General features: G+C 40.3%; 1 protein-coding gene across 1 annotated transcript in view; it reads left to right on the plus strand.

Annotated features, from left to right (window-relative positions):
* Lyst (lysosomal trafficking regulator) overlaps nt 1-22,548 on the plus strand; it is a 153,945-nt gene that overhangs the window by 126,485 nt on the left and 4,912 nt on the right. Inside the window, exons 45-52 of the mRNA XM_051167838.1 lie at nt 1,800-1,940; nt 4,975-5,192; nt 8,262-8,492; nt 11,917-12,106; nt 14,554-14,690; nt 16,822-16,920; nt 18,800-18,939; nt 19,157-19,254. Of these exons, the coding sequence (XP_051023795.1) occupies nt 1,800-1,940; nt 4,975-5,192; nt 8,262-8,492; nt 11,917-12,106; nt 14,554-14,690; nt 16,822-16,920; nt 18,800-18,939; nt 19,157-19,254 (1,254 nt within the window). The remainder of the gene's footprint in view (nt 1-1,799; nt 1,941-4,974; nt 5,193-8,261; nt 8,493-11,916; nt 12,107-14,553; nt 14,691-16,821; nt 16,921-18,799; nt 18,940-19,156; nt 19,255-22,548) is intronic.

The following is a 22,548-nucleotide window of genomic DNA, read 5'->3' on the forward strand; positions in this document are numbered from 1 at the left end:
GTGACAACCAAAAATAACTTGAAACATTACCAAGTAACACCTAGAGGGAAAACATGCTACCCATTGAGAACCACTGATCTAATCTATGCATATTCTGGAGTCTCGTAATTTTCAGTAGGACTTTTTTAAAAAACAGAAAGTACAAAGAACCTTACAACCCAAACAGAACCTATTGTATGATAATCTAATTAAACAGTTGATTAGTCTGAGTTCTATATGCTATGATTCCCTGCAAAAAACTGTAAACTTTGTTTTTTCTCCAGATTTGATTTAGTGGCCAGCCAGTGCTAACTGGCTCAGTGTAGCAGATGAAAAAGCAATAAAAATAATAGAAAATGTAGCTCAGCAGAGAAAGTGGGCTTGGAGAAAGAAATGAACTCATCTCATCAACACTGCTGTGCTTGGTGCTGAGACTGGCTTGTGACAGTCTCTACAAGAGGATATGCTCAGATCCCAGCAAGTGCAGAATGACATTAGACAATACAGCATAACCCCTAAAAACCATACTCACAGCTGGTGCTCTCAGAAATGGCCTCTGCACGTCACTTATTATCCCTGTTCTGTGATTGTATTCAAAGAAAAGACAGAGGGACAGAATTCAGTTCTTTGTCATTAATAATAATCTGTACCAGAAAAAAATGAACAGGAGTGAGTATGCTTAGTTTTATACTGATTAAAATTTTAGTTAATGCTTAAGCTCAGAGTTGGTGCATCTGAAAAGCAGTGTCAGTATTGCATGTTTCTCTCGTGTGCAGAATTTAGATTTAAATATGTGTATCTGTGTGTATGTGGTATAGACGGAGAAGGGGACAATATAAGGAGAGGAAGTGGTCTGAAGGGAAGGGGAAGACAAACAAATAAAGATAATAAATAGCTTCCTTTCACATGCAGAATCTAATGTATCAACACACACATAAAGCATAAAATCAGAAGAGGAGCCATCTGCAGGGGGACCATGAGGGTGGGCAGCAATGAAAGTGAGGAAAGAAAGATGAGGGATGACAGGAGAAGGCAGTAGCCCCACCATTTAGGGAAAAAAAGTCTCTAAATAGTCTTGGTGAAGAAAAGAGCCTTCGATCTCATTCATAATATCTCTCTCTCTCTCTCTCTCTCTCTCTCTCTCTCTCTCTCTCTCTCTCTCTCTCTCTCTCTCTCTCTCTCTCTCTCTCCTCTCTGTGTATGTGTTCATCCAGCTACATACATGTATGTGCCTATTTGTGGAGGCCACAGATCACCAACAGGTGTCCTCAACTGTTCCCCAATTTATTTTTTGAAATGGGATCTCTCATTGAACCTAGAACCCATTAATTCAGCTAAGCTGCATGACCACTGAGTGCACACATCCAATCCCCCCCCCCCCATTCTGGGGTTACAGAAACATATCTACCCACCTGGATTTTACATCCATGTTTGGGACCAAATCTTGTCCTTATGTTTTTGTAAAAGATACTTTGCTGCCTTTTTTAAAGTTATGCATTCACTTAATAAAGAGATCATAATTGTGTGTTCATTATGTGCTGGGTATGGGTGGGCCCTAGGCTTCTGCTTTTGTAAAGCTTTCATTCTAACTAGGTAGAAGAGAGTAAACATTTAGGCAAGTTGATAATTGAAATTATTTTATTTATCAGTATGATGAAATCATAATACAGTTGAATATAGTGTGACCTCAAGAATTTGAATAATCATTTAAATAAACCAAAGAACCATTACCAATCATTTTTGAGGCAACAAAAGTTACAGTATGCCTCAAGTGGAATATGGTCTTTGTGTCTTCATTGTATTATGGGATTTCTTTGTAGATCAGAGTTTCGACATTCCAGACAGAACTTTTCATTCTACAAACACAACTTGGCGCCTCTCATCTTTCGAATCCATGACCGATGTGAAAGAGCTGATTCCAGAGTTTTTCTATCTTCCTGAGTTCCTGGTGAACCGTGAAGGTAAACAGCAGATCATTTCTCACATACTTTGAAGGGTATGCAATAGAGTTAAAGTTTTCCATGAGTAAAAGTAGTTTTTCTAAGACTTGAAATTTGAATTCCCAGATAGGAGAGATTCATGTCATTAATTCTATAATTTTATTTCCAGGTGAGATTGAGGATTTCTAAAGTTTTATAGGACTGGCTACATTTGGGATTCTGTGTTTTCAACTATTAAAATTATTTGTATCATGTATTTTAACTATATTACACATATTTTTCTGTTTGTAAAAGTTATAATCATTAAAAAGTAACATTTAAAGGTAGTTCATTGGAAAATATTAATTAAAATCTGAATGATTTTATGAAGAAATAAGAGAAATAAAACAGTCTGAGGCTAGGACTACAGTCCAGTTGGCACTGTACTTGCCTAATGTGTTCCACATAAACTAGGCATGGTTGTGCATGCCTGTAATTCAGAGTATAGGAGGAGGAAAAAAGAAGAAGGAAAACTCTCTAAGAAGCATTAACTAATAATCAAAAGCAAGGATATTCTCTGGATAAAATTCAGTGCTGTGATGCCAGTAACCTTGGCCACCCTTTCCTGTTCTTTGACAGAAGCTCAGTCATCTCTATAGGGGTGCTCCTGAGATATTTTCCTTAATTTCGTGTGCCTTAATATTTATTTATTGGGAATACATGGAATTGAGACATATCTTCAGTCAATCTTAGAATTTCATTGTACGCTGTCTTACAAGAAGTATTAATGCACTCAACCTACTACTTACCCTGGAGCTGTTTCATCGTGTTGCCTACTTTAAGACACCACAGTCTGGAGCTGCAGTGACACAGGCGCTATGCAGCACTAATATGAAACTACAAGTCACATAGCACCTGCAGCCTGGGAAGCACACATGTGGGGTTCAGTTCCGAGCTCATTTAAAACTACCGCCTTTTTTCTCTGTAGTCTTTCATACATGTTCCTATTATGGCTTTATGACAAATCACCCCAACACCTAGTGACTCAAAGCAACAATAAATTTGTTATTTATCACAGCTTTTGCAAGTCCAGGTCAGCCAAGTGTCCTTGTTTGCATTCAGAGCCTGGGTCACTCTGGCAAGGGGAGTTAGCAGATTCATAGGTCCCTTCCCTTAAGTGGAGCTGTGCTTTCCCAGACATGCTCTTCAAGAGGGGTGGTTTGGGCTTCCTCACTCACTATTTGGCTACTCAGGGCTCCAAAGCTGTTCCTGAGAGAGATGGGAAGAAGTTAAATTACCTTTTCTAACCTAGCCTTGTCAGCCAAATAGCATCCCTTCCTCCACCCAGCTCCAGATTCAACACTCACAGTCTACCACTTGATAATGGGGAAATAAGATAGAAAAGCATAGTATATAGGAAATATGTATGGCAGCCTCTTTAAAAAAAATAAATTATAACCTTTATTGTTTTATTTTATGGGTATAGATTTCTGCCTGCATGGCTGTCTGTACCACAGGTATACAGTGCCTGTAGAGGCCAGAAGAGCACCAGATTCCCCCAGGACTGGAGTTACAGACAGTTGTGAGCCCTCCTGTGGGTGATCACAGGTCCTCTGGAGGAGCAACCATTGTTCTTAACCACTGAGCCATCTCTCCAGCCCCTGTAGTCTCTTATTAAAACTATAACTTTCTATAATGCTCCTTGTGTCTTTTCCTATCAGCATTCCTCTTGGTGCCCTTTAGTCATCTGTTCTGCATGACGAGAGTCTCCTTTGTGGTGTGCCCTTGGGACCTGAAAGTTTGGAATGATTAAGTTCATGGGCCCTCCCCAGCCTTTCTGCCACACTGGTCACCATTAAATAAACCAGGCCTTTCTGCCAAGCCTACTCCTGCTCTCCAAGATAATATATAGATCATGAAATGCCTTATACAGATCTTCTACATACCCTCAGTTTATATTTTGTCATATCATTACAAAATGATATACATTGCTTATACATTGGTGAAGAGCCTTCATACCATATTTGTACAATCAAAAAGGGTAGACAATTTTTTAAAAGGCCCTTTTTAATTTTTATCCTCCTTATAAATAGGTATATTTTTCTATAGAAAAATAAATATCTATTCAAATAGGGGCACTTGTTTTAAGAGACACTGTCTCCCTATGCAGTCCAGGCTGGCCTAGAACCCCCAGTATTCCTTTTTTCATCTTGACAAAGTCTGGGGTTGTAGGCATACACTGCCATGCCTGTGAAGTGTTTTAAATAAATTTTTAATATTTTTACACTAGCAGACAAGTGAAATTTATATTAGTATATATTCATATTGCAAGAACCCTTTTAAAACTGGGCAAGAGTGGCACACACTTTTAATACCAGCACTTAGGAGGCAGAGGCAGGTAGATCATTCAAGGCCAGCCTGGCTTGTCTACAGAACAAGTTTCAGGACTGAGAAAGGACCTAAAAAGACAAAGACAAAACCAGAACCCTTTTAGTTAATATGTGATATTTTTGTTGGGCTAGGAATGCTGAGTAGAGTGAAAGTCAGAACAAAGCTATATATTGCCCATAAAAATCAATATACTATGACAACTCATTTTAGCGTGGTGTCTACATTGTAAGGGTTTTTTTTAACTACAGAAAATCAATACTTATTAAATATATGGTATTCAATATATGAAAATAACCAACAATCTAGCAATTCTTATACAGCGCTTTAATTTGATTTTAATCAAGTTTATATTTAAATAAATATTTAAGCACTCATTGTGTTTGAAGAGTTTGGTGAGCATAGTACTGCAATTCATGGGCACTGATGTTTCTGCTTTTTCTCTATCCTGTTAAAGGTTAAAGTGGTCAAAGGTTAAAGTTGAAAGTCCCAGCTTAAGTTAGCTTAGCATCTAACCTGTCCCTGTTGGTACAGAAAGATATGCAATGATGCTTGCTGTAGGGCAGTCGTCTTGCCCTACAGACAGGGTTGTAGTGCACCACCACCTGTTCTCCAGAGCACTTACACCCTGAGGGCTGAATGAAGCCTGCCTTGGCAGAGTTAAACACTGTGTTTTAATCTTCCTTAGGTTTTGACTTCGGTGTGCGTCAGAATGGTGAGCGGGTTAACCACGTGAACCTTCCTCCGTGGGCACGCAACGATCCTCGGCTATTCATCCTCATTCATCGGCAGGCACTGGAATCTGACCATGTGTCCCAGAACATCTGCCACTGGATTGACTTGGTGTTCGGCTACAAACAAAAGGGAAAGGCTTCTGTTCAAGCCATCAATGTGTTCCATCCTGCTGTAAGTGACTCTTTTAAACGACTCTGCACAGTAAGTTAGAACCTGAATATTTTAAGGTTGGCTGTTAGGCTGTTTCTTTAAAATACCCAAGTCATCAAAGAGGCAGTTACACTAAGCTGTTACTACTATTAAGCAAAATTTTTCAGGTTCTATACTTTTATCTCTTTAAGAGTGTCTTAGATGTTACAGTTAGGGATTCTGCAAGAGTGCTCTCGTGTTTAGTGATTTACTAAATAAATGTATGGACTCAGTTTGTAGCTCTGATTTATGACAGAGGAATACATAGCAGTAAACAAAGTCTGGGCAGAGCAAGGCACACACTCACACCTGACTCTTCCCATTACACCAGGAAGAGCACGCTCACCTTCTGCAGAAGCTCTGCGAAGTGGTGGCTGCCAGGGAAGCTGTCTATTGATTCAGAGTTCAGTGTCTCTTTGGGAACGGTCACTTATAAACCATCTGCCTGATATGTGCTGACATTCCAGATTCAGAAGGAATGCAGAGTGTTGAGCATGGCCCGCATTGTTTGCATAGTACACTATGCAAAGTGAGCTGCACTTGTCTGCTAGGAAATGGTGGGAAGATTCCTGAAACCCCAGCTCCCAGACACCAGCCAAGGATGCAGCACAGCTTTCCAAGGAGAGTGGCCAGCTAGCTGAGTTAGCTCTTTCCTGCCTACTACTCTGAGTGCTCGTTCCATTTTTTTGAAGGGCATCATTTTTCTTCATGACAGAGACATTGCATTTGCCTTATTAGAAAATATGTAAAATGTAACTATCAAAAAGAGAAAATATGAGAAATAAGCTTTGCTTTTAGCATCTAAATATCAAAAACACCTTCAAGACTTCTCTATACCTACATATTATTCCAGTAGTTTAGTTAATTTTGTTTTTTAAATCTTTTCCCCCCTGAATAATACAGTCTTAAATATATTTAAGTCATGAGGTATCATTCTTCATGATTGTAATGGCCACCACTATCCCTATTTAAGATAGATTCTAATTTCCTAGAAGTAGAGTTGTTAATTTCCACATATACTGGTTTATATAGATGTAGGAACATCCATTATGCTAGGCCCTCAGGGTGCAGAGGTGACTAGGGTGAGTGGCATAGGGAAAAAGTGGGTTGGGTGAGCTGGCTGCTTGTGTTTGGAAAGTTCCAGTGAAATGGGTGAAAGGAATGTCTGAAAGAAGTGCAAAGGCAGGACACAAAAAGAATGGTATTTCTGAATCTGTATGCTGGCTGCTCAGTGCTGACCAGCAGACCAGCCCTTATCCACTGTAACAGGTGGCTGTCCCAGATTTCCACTTAGCAAGGTAAACTGATCAACCATGGGCTTGCTCTGCAGTAATGTCTATGTAGATGATACGGATCTGAAAGTTTTTGTAACAAATACAGCTCCGTGTACAGCCCCAATCCTTACAAGGTATTCTACTTCTGAGCTTCTTTCTACCTGAGACACATGCCCAAGGGTGGTCCAAAAATAAAATTCTCTTTTTGGTCCATTGTTCTCTTTAATTATTTTCGATACCTCTAAGGTATCCTTAGAAGGGAGAATAAAACAGTTTTATGGTAGGTCTAATAGAAGATGATTTTGAATAGGAAAGCAGGTTTTTTCAAAGGCAAAGATATAAGTTAGTTCACAAATAAGAGTTTTACAAGAAAAGCAGTAAATAGAGGAGGAAAATTCCTTTTATTTCTACCCATCTTAGGTTCCTTGTAGAGAACTCCACAAAACAAACAAACAAACAAAACGGAGATTAACAGGAGAAAAGCATGAATGCTCACCCAGCACAAACTTTCCTAACACCTGAGTCTTTCTAAGAAAGGGAAGCCGGCGGCCAGTGCCTAGACCTGAGATTCTATTCTAGAGCTCATGTAAAGTGGCACATTGTGGAATGTATAATAAAGTAAAAGCAATACAGTGAGGCCTTTTGCTCACATCCTCTGTGTGTGCCTTCAGTCTTCACATACGAGGCTCCTTCTTTCCTCTATGGAGGGACATGTGGTGCTTCTGACCTGCTTCAAGAAATGCTTAGGAAACTCTTTCTAGACTTTATGAGCAGCCTGAGAGGAAGAGCAGAGTCCTTCCTCATGTTCATTCTTTATCTCAAAATGCTCCATGTGACAAGGCACCATGTTTTAAGGTACCATGTGCTGAGCTGCGTTCATATTGATCCTGAAATGCACATTTAGAGAAGTTGTGAATTTAAACATTAATCTCAGTATACCCTGTACTGTGTACATCATTTTGCATATCTTTTCACTGATTCTTATTTGAATGTATCTGGAGACTGAAACATAAAAGGCAATTCATCTAACTCGAATGTTTTTCACTGTCTTTGAAACTTTAGTATTCTAAAAAGTGCAGTAACCATGAAGGTTATTTAGCTTCTGAAGTGCTTTGGAAATTTTATTTTGACACTTACAAGGATGTTATATTTAGATAGGCTGTAACTGATTAAATGCTGAAGTCTGGGCCATCCACAGGGGCATGCACAGCACTAATGGCCGATAGATGTACAACAGAGAAGTGCACAGAGCAAACAGGACAGACTCTCAAGGGGCACTATGCCAAGAAGGAACATGCCATGTCAGTAACTCACCCTGCGACCTTCCTTAGTGCTTTTTCATACTCACCGGTGGTTTCTTTAGTGAACTCACCTGTATTGCAGTGTAACTTCACTTCTGCCTCTCTCCATCTGTTACTTTGGACAAGCAGTTTCTTCAATAATCTATGTGATATCTTATATGACATTCTCAGGCTTTAAATTTGAAATGTTTTATAAAAACACCCAGTTAACACCAGATAGACAAGATATATTATTTTGAACACACATTCAGAAATATTGCTTATTACTGTCTGAACCTAGCAAGACCAGTAAGGGTAAGATAACCTGATCAGAAACATTTTTAAATAATTTGTTTTCAAAGTAGATTTTAAATAATTTGCTTTCAAAACAAAGTACCGTTAGCTAAAAAATGAAACAAGTTGTTTTCTCTTTAGCATCATGACTAATTCTCACATTACTCTGCTGGTGCCATAGTCTCTGACATTTTTCTCTGCAGACATACTTTGGGATGGATGTCTCTGCAGTTGAAGATCCAGTGCAGAGACGGGCTTTGGAAACCATGATAAAAACCTATGGGCAGACCCCTCGTCAGTTGTTCCACACAGCCCATGCCAGCCGACCTGGAGCCAAGCTCAACATTGAAGGAGAACTCCCAGCAGCTGTTGGCTTGTTAGTACAGTTTGCTTTCAGAGAGACCCGAGAACCGATCAAGGAAATCACTTATCCAGTATGTTATTTTGATTTCAGCAAAACTTGATTGAACTCCTACCATGCCTCTCACTTAGCCATGAGGATGCAGACATGGATAGTGTAGTCCGTGCCTACAGATAAGCACCAGGCAGTGTAAGACAGGCAGGGGCAGCCAGAGCAGCAGCCTGTGTGTGCAGTGAATGCTGGCTGCATCCGTGACATGGAGAAAGTGCCTTGCAAGCCCAGGGGAAAGAAGCATTGATGGGGCAGACAGCAGCTGTCGCCAGGGAGCACAGAAGGGGTATTACCCGGGAAAGCCTCACCAAGCGGACTTCTATTTAGGATTGTGCAAATAAAAAGGACCAGCTGGTACCTGTATATGACACAGCTGGGTCTGGCTGCCATGTTCAACCAAGAGCACTAACCAGAGGTACCTCTCCAGTAATGGGAAATATTGTCTCTAAAAATAGGAAACAGGCATAATTTTTCTTTGCAATTGAAAGCTAAAGCAAGCAGGCTTTAAGAGGAAAAAGAATTTAAGTCTTCACTCAAGTTCTTCATATAAAAGTAGCATAAAATACTAGAACTTACATTGTAGGACATTGCAAACTGTTTGTAGAAGGGAACCACTGAAAATAAAGAGGGAATGGAAGAGTCCACAAACATAAGTCAAGCAGTGTGCCTCAAACTACACTAAGCTGTGGTTCATTATCAGTGAAGAGTTTTCACAAACCTTGTTTTGATAATGTTTTTAGCCAGGATATTGCTTAAATATCTTAGAACTATAGATGTAAATTTTTGTGCATATGGCTCAAATCTGTGAGCTTTGCATTTTAAATGCAAATAGAACCCATTCGATTAATAGTCAGCCTAATGTCATTTATTAACAGTGGTGTTCTATTAAAACCAAACCACCAGTATTGAATTTTGTAGTGGGAAGCTGGGTTTTTATTTTGTGGTTTTAAAGGCTCATGAGTCATGTTACTCACTACCAAAGTTGCTATTCTTAACTCTAATACATTATTTTAACATGTTAGAATAATGTAGCAATATATTCCTGAAATTTAATGAATCCCATTTAATTTACAATTATATTCATTGCTACTTAATGGGTGAGATTTTGTTTGTTTAGGGGTTTGGTTGGATGATTTTTGAAGCATGGTCTCACTATACAGCCCAGACCAGCTTAGAGCTGGGGATTCTCCAGTGTGCTGGACCACCTTATTCTACTAGAATCTAGCCTGATTTATGCTCAGTGCTAGTTAGCAGTCTATCCATTGGCATGGGAGCACAGTAGCAGCCTGCCTCATTCCCACTGTAGTACCTTCACACGAACTCCTCCCTCCTCCTGATCCATCCCACATGCATCCCATTTGGCTCTCACACTTTAGTAGAGTCTCTCTCTATTCAGAGAACCACTCCTCTGGAAGTCTTCCCTGACTCCCATGTCCAAGCCAGGAGCTCTACTGTTCTCAGTCTTCTCCCATCTGTTTTGCTTCATAACACTTTCACATCTAACATACATATGACTGCTTGTTTAGTCTGCCTCTCCATCCTCACCTCCACCGGAAAAGAGTGTTGTCTGACTTGCTCATCACTGTGTCTGTAGTTCCAAGGGCAGTGCTTGGCACACAGTGGGCATCCACTATTTTACTAAATGAATGACTTCTCAAGCAGGCTTTTAAAACTCTGGCTTGCTTTTACTGTGTGTGATGTGCAGTGGCATTTATGCCAGAGCTTTTCTTTGCTTAAACCAGAGTGGGACCTCCCACACAGTGCTTGCCATGGCCTTCAGGCAGCAGCTCCACAGGCTCTGCACACTGCAGTAATGCTGTGCTGAAGGGGCTCCTCCACATAGCCCAGCTGCTCTTGTGTGAACTTCAGCTCATTGTAGAAGGCACAGTCCGAGCTGTACAAGCAGCACTTAGGAAAGGCACTCTTTCTTTATGTGTACCATACAATGTAAAACACTTAACCTTTAAACAGTGGCTAGTGTTTATAACTCCAAAAATGGTTAGCTTTGTATATAATTCTAAGAAGCTAAAACTCTGCAATTCATATTAGAGAAATTTCCAGGCAAGGGATTATGAATGAGCAATCATAGCCAGGGTCTGACACTACGTTTTACTGACTTCATCGAGCTATGCTGAAGGCTTTAGAAAGAAAACTTGTTCTTAGAATACCTATGTTAGCCTCTCTCTTCCCACAGGAGCAGCCCTACTCAAAGACTCCTCCATGCCACTTAACATTGCATATTACTCTGTCCCCTAAGTGGTCTAAATAAAAAGAAATGGCACTGACTGTCGTGCTTTTTAAACAATAGTATGTAGGTCAGCAGTGCCCGTTTCTTCATTCAGATGGGAAAATGAGATAAGCAAAGTACACTGAAAATTATTTGGTGTTTTTATGGAAATGACTGGAATTTGTTTAGCATTTCCTCTGAAAAATTGAATTTAAAAATGAAATCTTTAAATGTCTAAAACAGAAAATCTATTAATAAGAAGAGATTAACAGTCAAAAAGAAAGTAGAAGAATACTTACTGGGAAGACTCCAGGGCTCTTTTCTGCCCTTCCTGGGTTTTCTTGTTGATACTTGTTTTTACCTGGGTGGAGTAAGGGTCTGTCTGTTCAGGGCAGCTCTGTGTCCATCCTTGCTAGTCTTCTCTCACCCCCCTGTATTCACAGCCTGCTACTCCCCACGCTCTCTTTTCTTTTGCTTACTAGCATTCTCCAGAGCACTGAGTGTTCTAGCCTTCTCAGTGTACTCCATTAAAAATCCACTGTGATCCATGCAAGCATGAAGCGACGGCCCCTTATTTGAAGTTTGTGGCTAAGTGAACTCTTCTATATTCATATGTCTTCATTTCTGTCATATGAGAGTGATCCAATAGCTCAACTGACAGGGTTTCAAGCTGTGAAACAAAAGGTCCAGGGTTTGATTCCCTACTAATCATTTCTGTCATATGTACATGTGGCTTGTCACCAACTTTAGATATTTTAACTAAAAGAAATGTGTCTAGTAAAACTTTGTTTTCTTTGCTTGAATTTCAAAATTGTTTGAATTAGTAGTAGGCATTTCCATTCAAGCTAGGCCAGAACCACAGAACAAAAATCAAATAAGAAGCCAGGTGTGGTGGTGCACACCTTTAATCCCAGCACTTGGGAGGCAGAGGCAGGCAGATCAATGGGAGTTCGAGGCCAGCTTGGTCTACAAAGTGAGTCCAGGACAGCCAAGGCTACACAGAGAAACCCAGTCTCAAAAAACCATAAATAAATAAATCAAACAAGAAACTCTTTTCTATGTGGTAAACATGGGGAAGTAAAATACATAAAAATCCATAGCATAATTCTTGCCCTCAAAGAGTTTATCATCTGATTATTTTCTGTATAAAATTGTACTATAATTAATCATAACCTTTTATTTTAAAAATAACCGTAATCTTGACTTTCCTTCATTTTAGAGCCCTTTGTCATGGATAAAAGGCTTGAAGTGGGGGGAGTACGTAGGTTCCCCCAGTGCTCCAGTACCTGTTGTCTGCTTCAGCCAGCCCCATGGGGAAAAATTCGGTTCACTCCAGGCACTGCCCACCAGAGCCATCTGTGGTTTATCCAGAAACTTCTGTCTTCTGATGACCTACAGCAAGGAGCAAGGTAAAGTGAGCCATAGTGAAGATCAGTCTGGGCACCAGCAGCTCCCCTGTACAGCTTCCTCATTTGACTTCTGAAGTTACACAGTCTTTGGTGAAAAACTCTGCTCAGAATTGTGATTACTTAATGCATACTAGGCATTAAAATGTACTCCATAAAAAAAGTGAGAATTACACGTAGTAGTGCTATTTAAATGAAAGTTTGAGGGGCAAATGTCTACGCTCACAGGATGAAAACAGTCAGTCTGGTAAAAATACTACACATTCAAGCTCTCCATCCCCAAGATGGACAGATGTATTTAACAGGCAGATGTGGGTTCAGACATACAAATGGGAGTGATAAGTATAAACACTTGCCCTGCAAAGCAGCACTTGTGGTTCCCACCTCCAGCTCAGCCACAGTGAAATGCCACAAGGAACAAGACTATGTGGTGTGGATCATTTCATATTTCAAAATGTCACCTAGACACTGCAGGACTGTGAGCATTTTCCACACAGCAATCCCTCTGTCCTTCCTGTTAACACTGTCTAATGTAGAGGCTCTCCTGCTTGGCCTAAGATGAAAATGAATGGCTAAGGATATGCATGAGCATGTGAGGTTGCTGAACACTAGCCTAGCTCTGTGGTCCTCTTCTAAGCCTCCTGTGTCAGCATCTTTATCACTCAGCATTATGAGATTTAAATGTGTCCCACATAATTCTCAACCTATGGTGTTTTTATCAGTAAGTCCCAGGCCTTTACTGTGCTCAAGAGCTGTGTTCATTCTGTAACTTCTCTGTAGAGTGGGCTTGGAATTAGTCAATCTAGGTGTGTGCACAAGGGTGCTACCCTGTGGCCTCTGGAAGCACAGTTCCTTACTTTGTATCCAAGCGCTCCTATTTACTGCCTGTGTGTCCTTGGGAAAGTTACCCAAGGCCTTCCAGATCCTGGCGTTTGATCTATGAAAATAGGAATACCAAACGACTTCGCTCCCAGGGTGATTTATTATGAAAACTCAAAATGGTGTATGTGAATGACTAGCATAGGGCCTGGGTCATTATAAGTATTAATATTTACAAGAACCTCATGGGCTTTAACCCTCTTGGATCAGGGATTGTCAGTGTTCACCACTTTGACCTAAACCATAACAGTCTACAGAAGTATCACAGAGAACATTGACTGACACCTGATCACACCTTGCAGATAGGTGTTAAGAGTCTTGCTTGCAGCTAGACATGTTGAGTGCTGATATGTAAATAGCATGGCTCTGTGTGGTTATCTGTCATAATAGACAGCTGCACAAGGTGTACTTAATGATCTTAAGACCACTGTTGGCCACTTTTGGGAACCATGCCTCAGAGCTGCCCAAAGGCTTTGTTACCAAGTATACGTTCTCTGTCCCATTCATAGTACTTCATAAACTCCTAGGGCTTGAGTCCAGACCTACATGTGCCCTAATTGCAATTGTTTCAAAAGCCACTGTTCATTAGACCTAAAAGGAAACAATGAAAGTGAAAGGTCCATTAATTGATCACCAGCCATGTGATATTTAGTTCTAAGTAAAATACATACCACTCAGAACACCCAGTGTCTTAGGTCCTGTCAGCGTGATAGACTGAGGGCTCTCAGACTCTTGACATGCGGCTCCTTCCAGCAGCTAATGTGTAGAGGAGCTTGTATTTTGTGAGCATATCTCAGATCTCTTGTTTTGAAACTGATGCCTACATTTGATTGTTAGGGAAAAACCTTCTGTGGATTGTATTTTCAGTGTGCTGCTAATTTGTTTAAGAACTATTTGTTCATCCACATGCTGTGTCCTGCCAGGTTCTGGAATTAATAAAGCACATTTCCCTCCTGATGACTCCTTATGTCACTTTAAGCATTGCACATCTCAAGAGCAGTCGCACCTCAGGCCCCCTGCTGTATTTACTGTAGTGGTACATGTGCAGATGACAGAAAGTCCCGAGAAGGAACACCAAGTGTCCAAGTCTTTAAGTAAAATGACATAGTACTGTGCTATTAAAAACGGAAAAAAGACCAAAAGCCTCTTGAGTGGTAGTTTGCCATGCCAGATACTACAGCTGAGCAGAGTGAATCTCCTGCTCAGGGAAGCTATGGCTTCTCCCCAGCAGAGTTCACTTTCCAGAGTTGAGGGTTGTTCGTGCTGACTATGTAGCACTAGATATCTAGGCAGTTATTAAACAAGTACTTAGTTCATGTTTCCTTTTTAAAGAAAAAGAATGAATAGAGTATTCAGAGCATGAATAGAATAGGATTTATTATTATTATTTATAAAAACTTTTTTGGGAAGATATTTCCACCATTAGGGCTAAAACTCTTGGGGAGATAAGGATGTATTGTCTGAAAGGAGCATATATTCTTCTGTATAAATGTCATCCTGTAGTGCTCTTGTCTGGGCTGTCATGTGATGCAATAGTGACACCTACATCCTTGGTTCTCGCTTCTCTTGAGGTGTGAGAAGCATGAACAGTACAGACATTCAGTGGTCTGCTATCCTGAGCTGGGGGTACGCTGACAACATCTTACGGTTGAAAAGTAAGCAGAGTGAGCCACCCATCAACTTCATACAGAGTTCACAGCAGCACCAGGTACGCTTGGGTCTGAGGACTGCCTGCTGATTAAGTTTGGTCTCTTGGAAGGTGTGAAGGAGTCCAGCTGGCACTGGCTTTACTTAATGCCATCCCAGAAGCTGCTGTTTGCAGTGCTTCTAGATGTCCTAATCCTTGCTTATCTGATTAGGTCCCACAGTTTGGTTTTTGCCTATTTTTTCCTCGAGGGAGTTGTCATGAGCACCTCTGTGTACCGTCCTGGGCCCCACTGTTCAAACAAAATGAGCTGCTTTTGTCCTGGATCCATTTGGCTTTGCAGATAGGTCATCTTCTGTAACCATAGTATTTTGTTACCTGGTTTTCCTTAAATAGCCCAGGTATTCAGGGCCTCATCTCCCGGAGCTTTGTTGGGCTCTCAGCTTTGATGGTCACTGATTATATAATCTTTGGCAGATAACTTGGCCTTTCCAAACTAGAGTATCTTTCCTCTTCTTTAAAACTGGGTTTATCCAATATACATTGATCCCTCAGAAAGCTGTTGTAAACATGCTGCTGATATTTTAAAAAATTTGTCTGCTGTGCATATCCTACAGATATGTGGTACTGCCACAGCCAGCACAGGTTATGAGTTGAACACACAGCCCCCTTCTGTCTTGTCCATCTTTCCGTGGGAAAGTTTCTGACCATTATCTGACTTCACTTTCCTTGCCTATGAAATACTCACTGTGTGTCCAGGTGTGCTAAGACGGTCCCATCCTTGCAATCCGAGAAGCGGGTGAACTGCTCTCAGAGTATTTGGCAGCAAAAGTGAAAATGGCTGTGTGTGTTTTATAAGCGTTTGTCACTGGCCTTCCCCAGAGCCAGCAGAGCTGAGGACAAAGGGACAGTGAGAAACAACCTTATTACAGATGTTAATAAAATTTGTTTGTTTTGAATCATATTGGAGCATTTTATACAAATAAAAATATGTACCCAACACAAGCAAGTGATGATGAATCATAAGAAAGTTGGCAGTATAATTAAATTGCAAATGAGTCTGCAAAATCAATGAAAACACAGAAACATATTATGGAATAAGTATGTCCCTTGCTGCTTCCTTTATGGAATTGTCATTAATTGCAAGGGAAAAGAAAAGAGAGTGGGAGTTAGATGTATAATTTTATATATCTGACCTCTGCGTATATCCTCCCTTGACAAGTACACTCGCGACTAGGTGTAGCTCAGTTCTTTGATGTAGTGCTTGGCATCAACTACTACTGTCAAGGAAAAGCTGTGAGGCCACATGGAGAACTGAGCCAAACTTAAATGGTACCTTCATGGTTAGGAATGAAGAATTTTGTACTAAAGGAGCAATCCTTCACCTTTATCTTTCCTTCTACTACTTAACAACATTTACAGCCGTTAGAGTGATATCTGTCTTTACATATACCTGCTTCCTCACAGAAAGACAAAAAGAGAATGCACATAAGTAAAAATGGTAGCCCATCTTGGTGGCTTCCAACACTTAAGAAGCTTAGATTATAGCGGGCACACTGGCTCATGCCTGTAATCCCAACACTCAGGGAGACAGATCTCTGTGAATTGAGTCCAGCCATGGCTACACATAAAAACCCTGTCTCGAACCTGCCTCCCCCACCAACCCACCAAAAAAAAGAAGAAGCTTTGATGGAAGGATCTTGAGTTCCAAACCAACCAGGGCTACACAGTTAGACTCGATTTCTAAACAAAAGACCAGAACATAAATGTTTGAAGTACTCACGCATTCACATGCACACTCAAGCTTTAATTGATCATGAATTGTTTTGTTAAATTTCTAAGGAACAAGTATGTATAAAAATATAAAATTTGTGTGCACACACCAGGAGCTAGTGGTTAGTGGCTAGGGACAAGAGAGGTAGGGATTGCAGGGAGAATCTAGCTCAAATGAAATTTAAAAGCAACAAATAATTGGAAAAATATAAAATTGAATACTATTGTTTTAAGACATTATAATCTAAAAACAATTATTAAACATTTTTGATAAAATTGTTGAAAGTGCTATGGTTATATTGCTTCTACTCTGGTCATATCAAGTAAAATGTTTACCTAGAAGTTTATGATCATGTATTTCTATGAGAACTATCACTTACTGCTTTTAATGCATGCTAGTCTTTGATTTGTCCTTTCAAAGGTGACCAGTTGTGCCTGGGTGCCTGACAGTTGTCAGCTCTTCACCGGGAGCAAGTGTGGTGTCATCACAGCCTATACCAACAGGCTCACCAGCAGCACGGTAGGTCCTGGTTCACTCACACATGGTTAGGACCTTTATGTCATTGAGGGAAGCCTGGGTGGTGTGAGGTATTCTTGTGTAAGGCTAACTTAAAACATATGTGTTAGCCCTTTCCTATTCTAGCTCTTAGAAAGTGGAAGGGCACAGGCTCAACTCGTTAGATTTAGGTTTATTAAGAGCAATGAAGAAATTTGAAAATAATCTTGATTTTTTTTTTTTGCTTTAGAGACAGATAATATTTTGACTTATGATCTACTTTACATTTGGGCTTTTTCATGATTGTCTTTGAGACAGAGTCTTATTTTGTAAGACCTGGTCTCAGACTTCTGGCAGGCTTCCTGCATCAGCCTACCAAGTGCTGGGATTCTAGGCATGAGCTACCACATGGCTTTTTTTTTTTTTCCTTTCATGACATTTGAATCTTGCCTGTATTCTCAGTATCAACTTGAACATTTAGGAAGAGTGTATATAACATGATTGCTACACTCTGTACCCAAAAATGTGGAAACCCTAATGCTGTTCTCCAAGAATCTGGCTAAATTAAATACCAGCAAAATCTAAGTAGCCACCTCAATTCTGTTATTTACTTGAAAGCATTTTTTAAGCTAGCCACTGAATGTCCAAGATGAAGTATTTAATAACAAGCTGGTTTACAAAACAAAAGACATGTTATACAATGTTGCTTTTTAATTTTCTGTCTCCTTGCTTGAACCTTGTGGTACTGTTCAAGATATAGCAAGTTAAGGTAAAAAAAATCTTTCTAATCTAAAATCTTTTCCATTATAATTTTCAAAATTATATTAGTAAATATATTTTACAAAGTGAAAGTAATATTCCTAGCATAGTATTGCTCTCAAGTTCATATGGTAAATTTCTTGTTAAGGTTTGCCCTGACCCTGAGGGTGTTAAATGTAACTGTTAAACTGTTTCTGTCTCTTATCAAAGGATCCATTAAATGTTTTAGCAGAAGTAATGGGCTCCAGTGTGCAAGGAGAGACACCCTGAAGGCTGAGATGGCAGCTAGGACAGGGTATATGGAAGATGAGGACAAGGGGACAGACTTCCACAGGAGAGATGCCATCTAGGTATTAGGGAAATAAGAAGGTTATACTTAAACTGGGTACTACTGTGTGGAGAAATGAACCAGCTTGCTCAACAGTATGGGACCCATGGTCTACTGAGTTGAGGTTGGCAAATAATTTCCTATGTAGTTAAGACTGCTATGGTGGGGATGCAATGGAAAACACAGAGCAGCCTATGAGCCCAGGAGTGAGGTTCTTACATGCTGTGGTCTCTGGGTTAGGGTGAGTCTAGAGAATTCCCATAGGAAGCTCAGTTCAGGGCAGCTTCCACACATAGGGATAGTCTTGGCTAACTCTTGAATGGATCCCAGACAGGGCTACAGGAGACATGCCTTCTACAAGAAGCCTCATGCAGGGGCAGGGATGGACATCTAGGAGATGCTACCCTGAGAACATGGAGCTGCTTGCTCAGCAGGGGTGACAAAAAAAGAGGGGATATGCCAGAGGAAGACACAGGGAGTGGAAACACCAGGAATGTAGTAGCATGACCATAAGGCTCCACCTCTGCCCACTGTCTATGAGAAATATGTGTAGGTGTGCCTTGTCTTTTGAGCCTTTAAATGTTTTGTGTACATATATATATAACAAAATAGCAATTAAAATGTATTCTACATCTAGTGTATCAATACACATATTTTAAAAACAAGAATAAAAAGTCAAGATACAGAAGATCTCTCAAGAATAAGACCATGCACTAAGTTTATAGACATGAAAAAGTGTATGTGGGTATAGTTTTATAGCACAGATTATCTTGTATGGGTTTTCATCTCATACTTTGCTTAATATTCAAATTCCAGCCCTCAGAAATTGAAATGGAGAGTCAGATGCATCTCTATGGACACACAGAAGAAATAACCAGCTTGTGTGTCTGCAAGCCATATAGCGTGATGATCAGCGTGAGCAGAGATGGAACCTGCATTGTGTGGGACCTAAACAGGTACAGAAGTTTCTCATCCAGATATGGCTGCTTAAAAACATGACATATTTAACAGTACATAATAGATATGCTAACAGCATGTCATTACATTATCAATTTAGGCATGCTTAAAGATAGTAAGAGGACCTCTATAGTCTTGTTAAAGTCAGAAATCACATGACTTTGAGGAAGAGTTACACATACAAATTCATGTCTTTTTTTTTTTTTTTTTTTTTAGGCTATGCTATGTGCAAAGTTTGGCAGGACACAAAAGTCCTGTGACAGCCGTCTCTGCCAGTGAAACATCAGGTGACATTGCTACTGTGTGTGATTCAGGTGAGTGGCTCCCAGTCACAGCCTCAGGCTGCCCGTTTCCTGGCTAGGGCTTTCCTCAGCTGCCTTCAGTGTAAGCACCTTCGCCATGGCCTGGATGAGAATTAAATGTAAGGTCCTAAACTGACTTCTTACCTTAGGCAGAAGTTAAATTGTGGTTTTCCTGACAGATGTAAAAATTTTTTGAGTACATGTAAACAAATGGTTGTTACCCAATCATCTGAAATTCTTGGCTTTTATTTTCTATACTGCTTTGCTTTTGGTTTTTAACTATTGGCTTTGTTGCTTTTCTTGTGCTAGAAAAACAAGCTTTTGATAAATTGAGCTTGATGAAATTACCTTTCCTTCTGCTGTGATACGATACTCTGAAAAAAGCAACCTAAAGGAATTTGTGTTTATTTTGGCTCATATCCCAGAGTACAGTCTCCCATGGTAGGGAAGGCAGGACCTTGAGGGAGCTGGTCACACTGTGTCCATAGTCAAGAAGCAGAGAGCAGTGACCGCTAGTGCTCAGCTCTCTTTGTCCTTACATAGTGCAGGGTTTCAGCCAGGGAATGGTGTCACCACAGTAGGCAGATCTTCCCATCCCAACTAACACAATCAAGACATTGCTCCAAAGGCATGCCTAGCACCCTGCCTTCCAGGTGGTCCTAGCTCTCCAGCTGACATCTGTGCTTACTCACCACAGAAGATTCAATGGGCCTTTATTGACAGTTCATGAGTTGGAAGGCACCCATCTGAGATAGAAAGATATTCCTGAGCCAACCAGGGGAACTGGGCTGTACAGGCAAAAAACAGTGAAGAAAGAAGAGGACGTCAGCCAGGGGCCAAAGCTGAGTGTCTCTCCAGCCCTGAGACAGAGAGATGAAATAGAATACTCAATGGAGGTATAACTTGCTTTAAATTCCAGGAGAAAGAGCTATCTCCTAATTAAAGGTCATGATTGTTTTTTCTCTTTTTATTCTTAAAATATCATGCATCTGCAGCTGTTAAAAAAGCTCATGAATTTTCTGATTGCATTTCTGTTTGTTATGATCTTAAAAATTGAAAGGATCTTTTGAAAAATATTTGCCTTTTTAACATCTATTTAACATAGAGTACGATTGCTACATCTCTAGTGGGTGAGCCTCTGTTCTTTGCTTGATTACATTTTTCTGGATTTTAAATTTTATTTTTATTTATTTTTAATTTTACATTTAATTTTTTAATTGTAATTTATTTATTTATATTGATTTATTTTGAAGGTTAGGTCTCACTATACAACCCTGACTAGCCTTGAACTTTGTGATGGTTCTGTCTCAGCCTCCCAAGTACTGGGATTACAGATACGTACTCCATGCCTCAATTCAAGCAGCACTACCTGAAGTTAGCAAACACATGGGTAGCCATGACCACAAAGATCCAGGTCCAGTGATTAAATGGAATGACCTTAAGAACTCAAATAATTCTGCACACATTGAGTATACCTGATCTGAAATGCTTAGGACCAGGGTGCTTGCAGTCAGGAAAATATTAAAATACTTGCATAAACATAAGTCCAAAATCTAAGCATACAATTCACTTGTGTGTCATACACACCTTATACAATAGCCTAAAGGTAACTTTACACAGTAGCTTTAGTGTACCTACAGTGGACTACAACCTCACACATGAGGTCAGGCATGGGATCTTACGCTTATGGCATCATGTGCACACTCTGGAAGTTCCTTTCTTAGAGAGTTTCTCACTGGAATGTTCAACCTTAATCTAGGATAAAGATAGAAGTGAGCAGCCAGATGAAGAGCAGAAGGAGACCCTGGGCCTAGGAGCCTCTCCTCCTGGACTTGGGGAAGTACAGTGCTAAGAGCTCCAGCCCAGAGGTGTTCCTGTCAGGCAGGGCTTCTGTGCAGGCTCACATAGGCATGGCTGGTGACTGTGAGGTCTCCAGTTCTGTGAGAAGCAGAATCTAAAGGTTCCAACCCTCTTGTCCTAACCCAAAAGCCATCTAGCCCCACCAGGAGCCATTGTCTGAATGTTCGGAAGACAGGAATTCCAATGGCTTGGGAGCTTTGTGCTAGGAACAGAGACAACTAAAGGTGTAAGCCATAGGTATCGCTCAGGGTTTTATTGCTGTTTTTATAGGACATCGATTCATTGCTTTGTTGTTTGTTTCTCGACATACCTCAGGCTAGCCTCAAAATCATAACAATCCCCCCACCTTAGCCTCAGAAGTGCTGGGATTACAGATGTGCCCCACCATAGCCATCAAGAAAAGTAATAGCCTCAGTGATATTTATGGATTTTAGATATGAAAGTGATTCCATCCCAGCCCCAGTCATAAAGTCACGTCATGACAGCATCCTTATCTCCTGCTGACCACAGCTGAGGGAACTTTGGCTCCAGCAGTGCAAGGAAGAGGCTGACTGATGTCCTTCTAAGTGTTCTTCCTTGGTCTCCACACTGGCAGCTTTCTGTGACTGTATTACATGCAGAGGGGCACTGGAGGGAAAATAGAATACTTACTTATATAAAATTTTCTGCTTTCTTATTTTGGCACCATTTGAAAGTTGGGGTTGATCCCAAGGGAGTTCAGTTTAGGAGAGTTAATTACTGCATCACCTGGTCAAAGAAAACCCGACACAAAATTGCTTTTGCTACAGTTTCAAACTTACTAGTGGGATATTCTAGGATCCCTAGATAGCAAGCAGCATAACAAAAGACTGGGTAAACATTTTCCAAATTGAACAAAAATGCCTTCTCAATGTTTTTAAGGCCTCTTGAGAAATGTATAAAACGAGTCATAAAAAAAGCATTAGATATAACTAACGTAATTTTTTAAATTAATTTTTAAAAGACAAACCAAATTTATTTTCAATGACCTATACTGGTCTCCTATTTGCTTATAGCCCCAAATAGAAGAAAGTCATAAGATATATCCTACAAAAAAAAAAAAAAAAAACCTGACCTTGGAGAGTACATGTAAGTAGACTTGGTGGGCTGGAGAGATGGCTCAGAGGTTAAGAGCACTGTCTGTGGGCCATGATCAAAAGGTGATTCTCATGACTAAAGAGATGATTCAGGGATTAAGAGTATGTGTTGATCTTGTAGAGAACCCAAGTTGGATTCCTGTCGCCCATGTCAGACATAACTCCAGCTCCAGGGGATCTGATGCCTCTGGCCTCCATAGGCACTGCACTCATAGGTGCACACACACAAACAAACAAACAATTTAAAAATTTTTTAATGTATCTCTTTTTAGAAGGTGGTGGTTCTCTTTTAACTTACCATTTTCTAGATCTCCCAAACCATGTTCTACAA

Source organism: Acomys russatus, chromosome 3, assembly GCF_903995435.1.
Source record: "Acomys russatus chromosome 3, mAcoRus1.1, whole genome shotgun sequence".
NCBI classification, from domain to species: domain Eukaryota; kingdom Metazoa; phylum Chordata; class Mammalia; order Rodentia; family Muridae; genus Acomys; species Acomys russatus.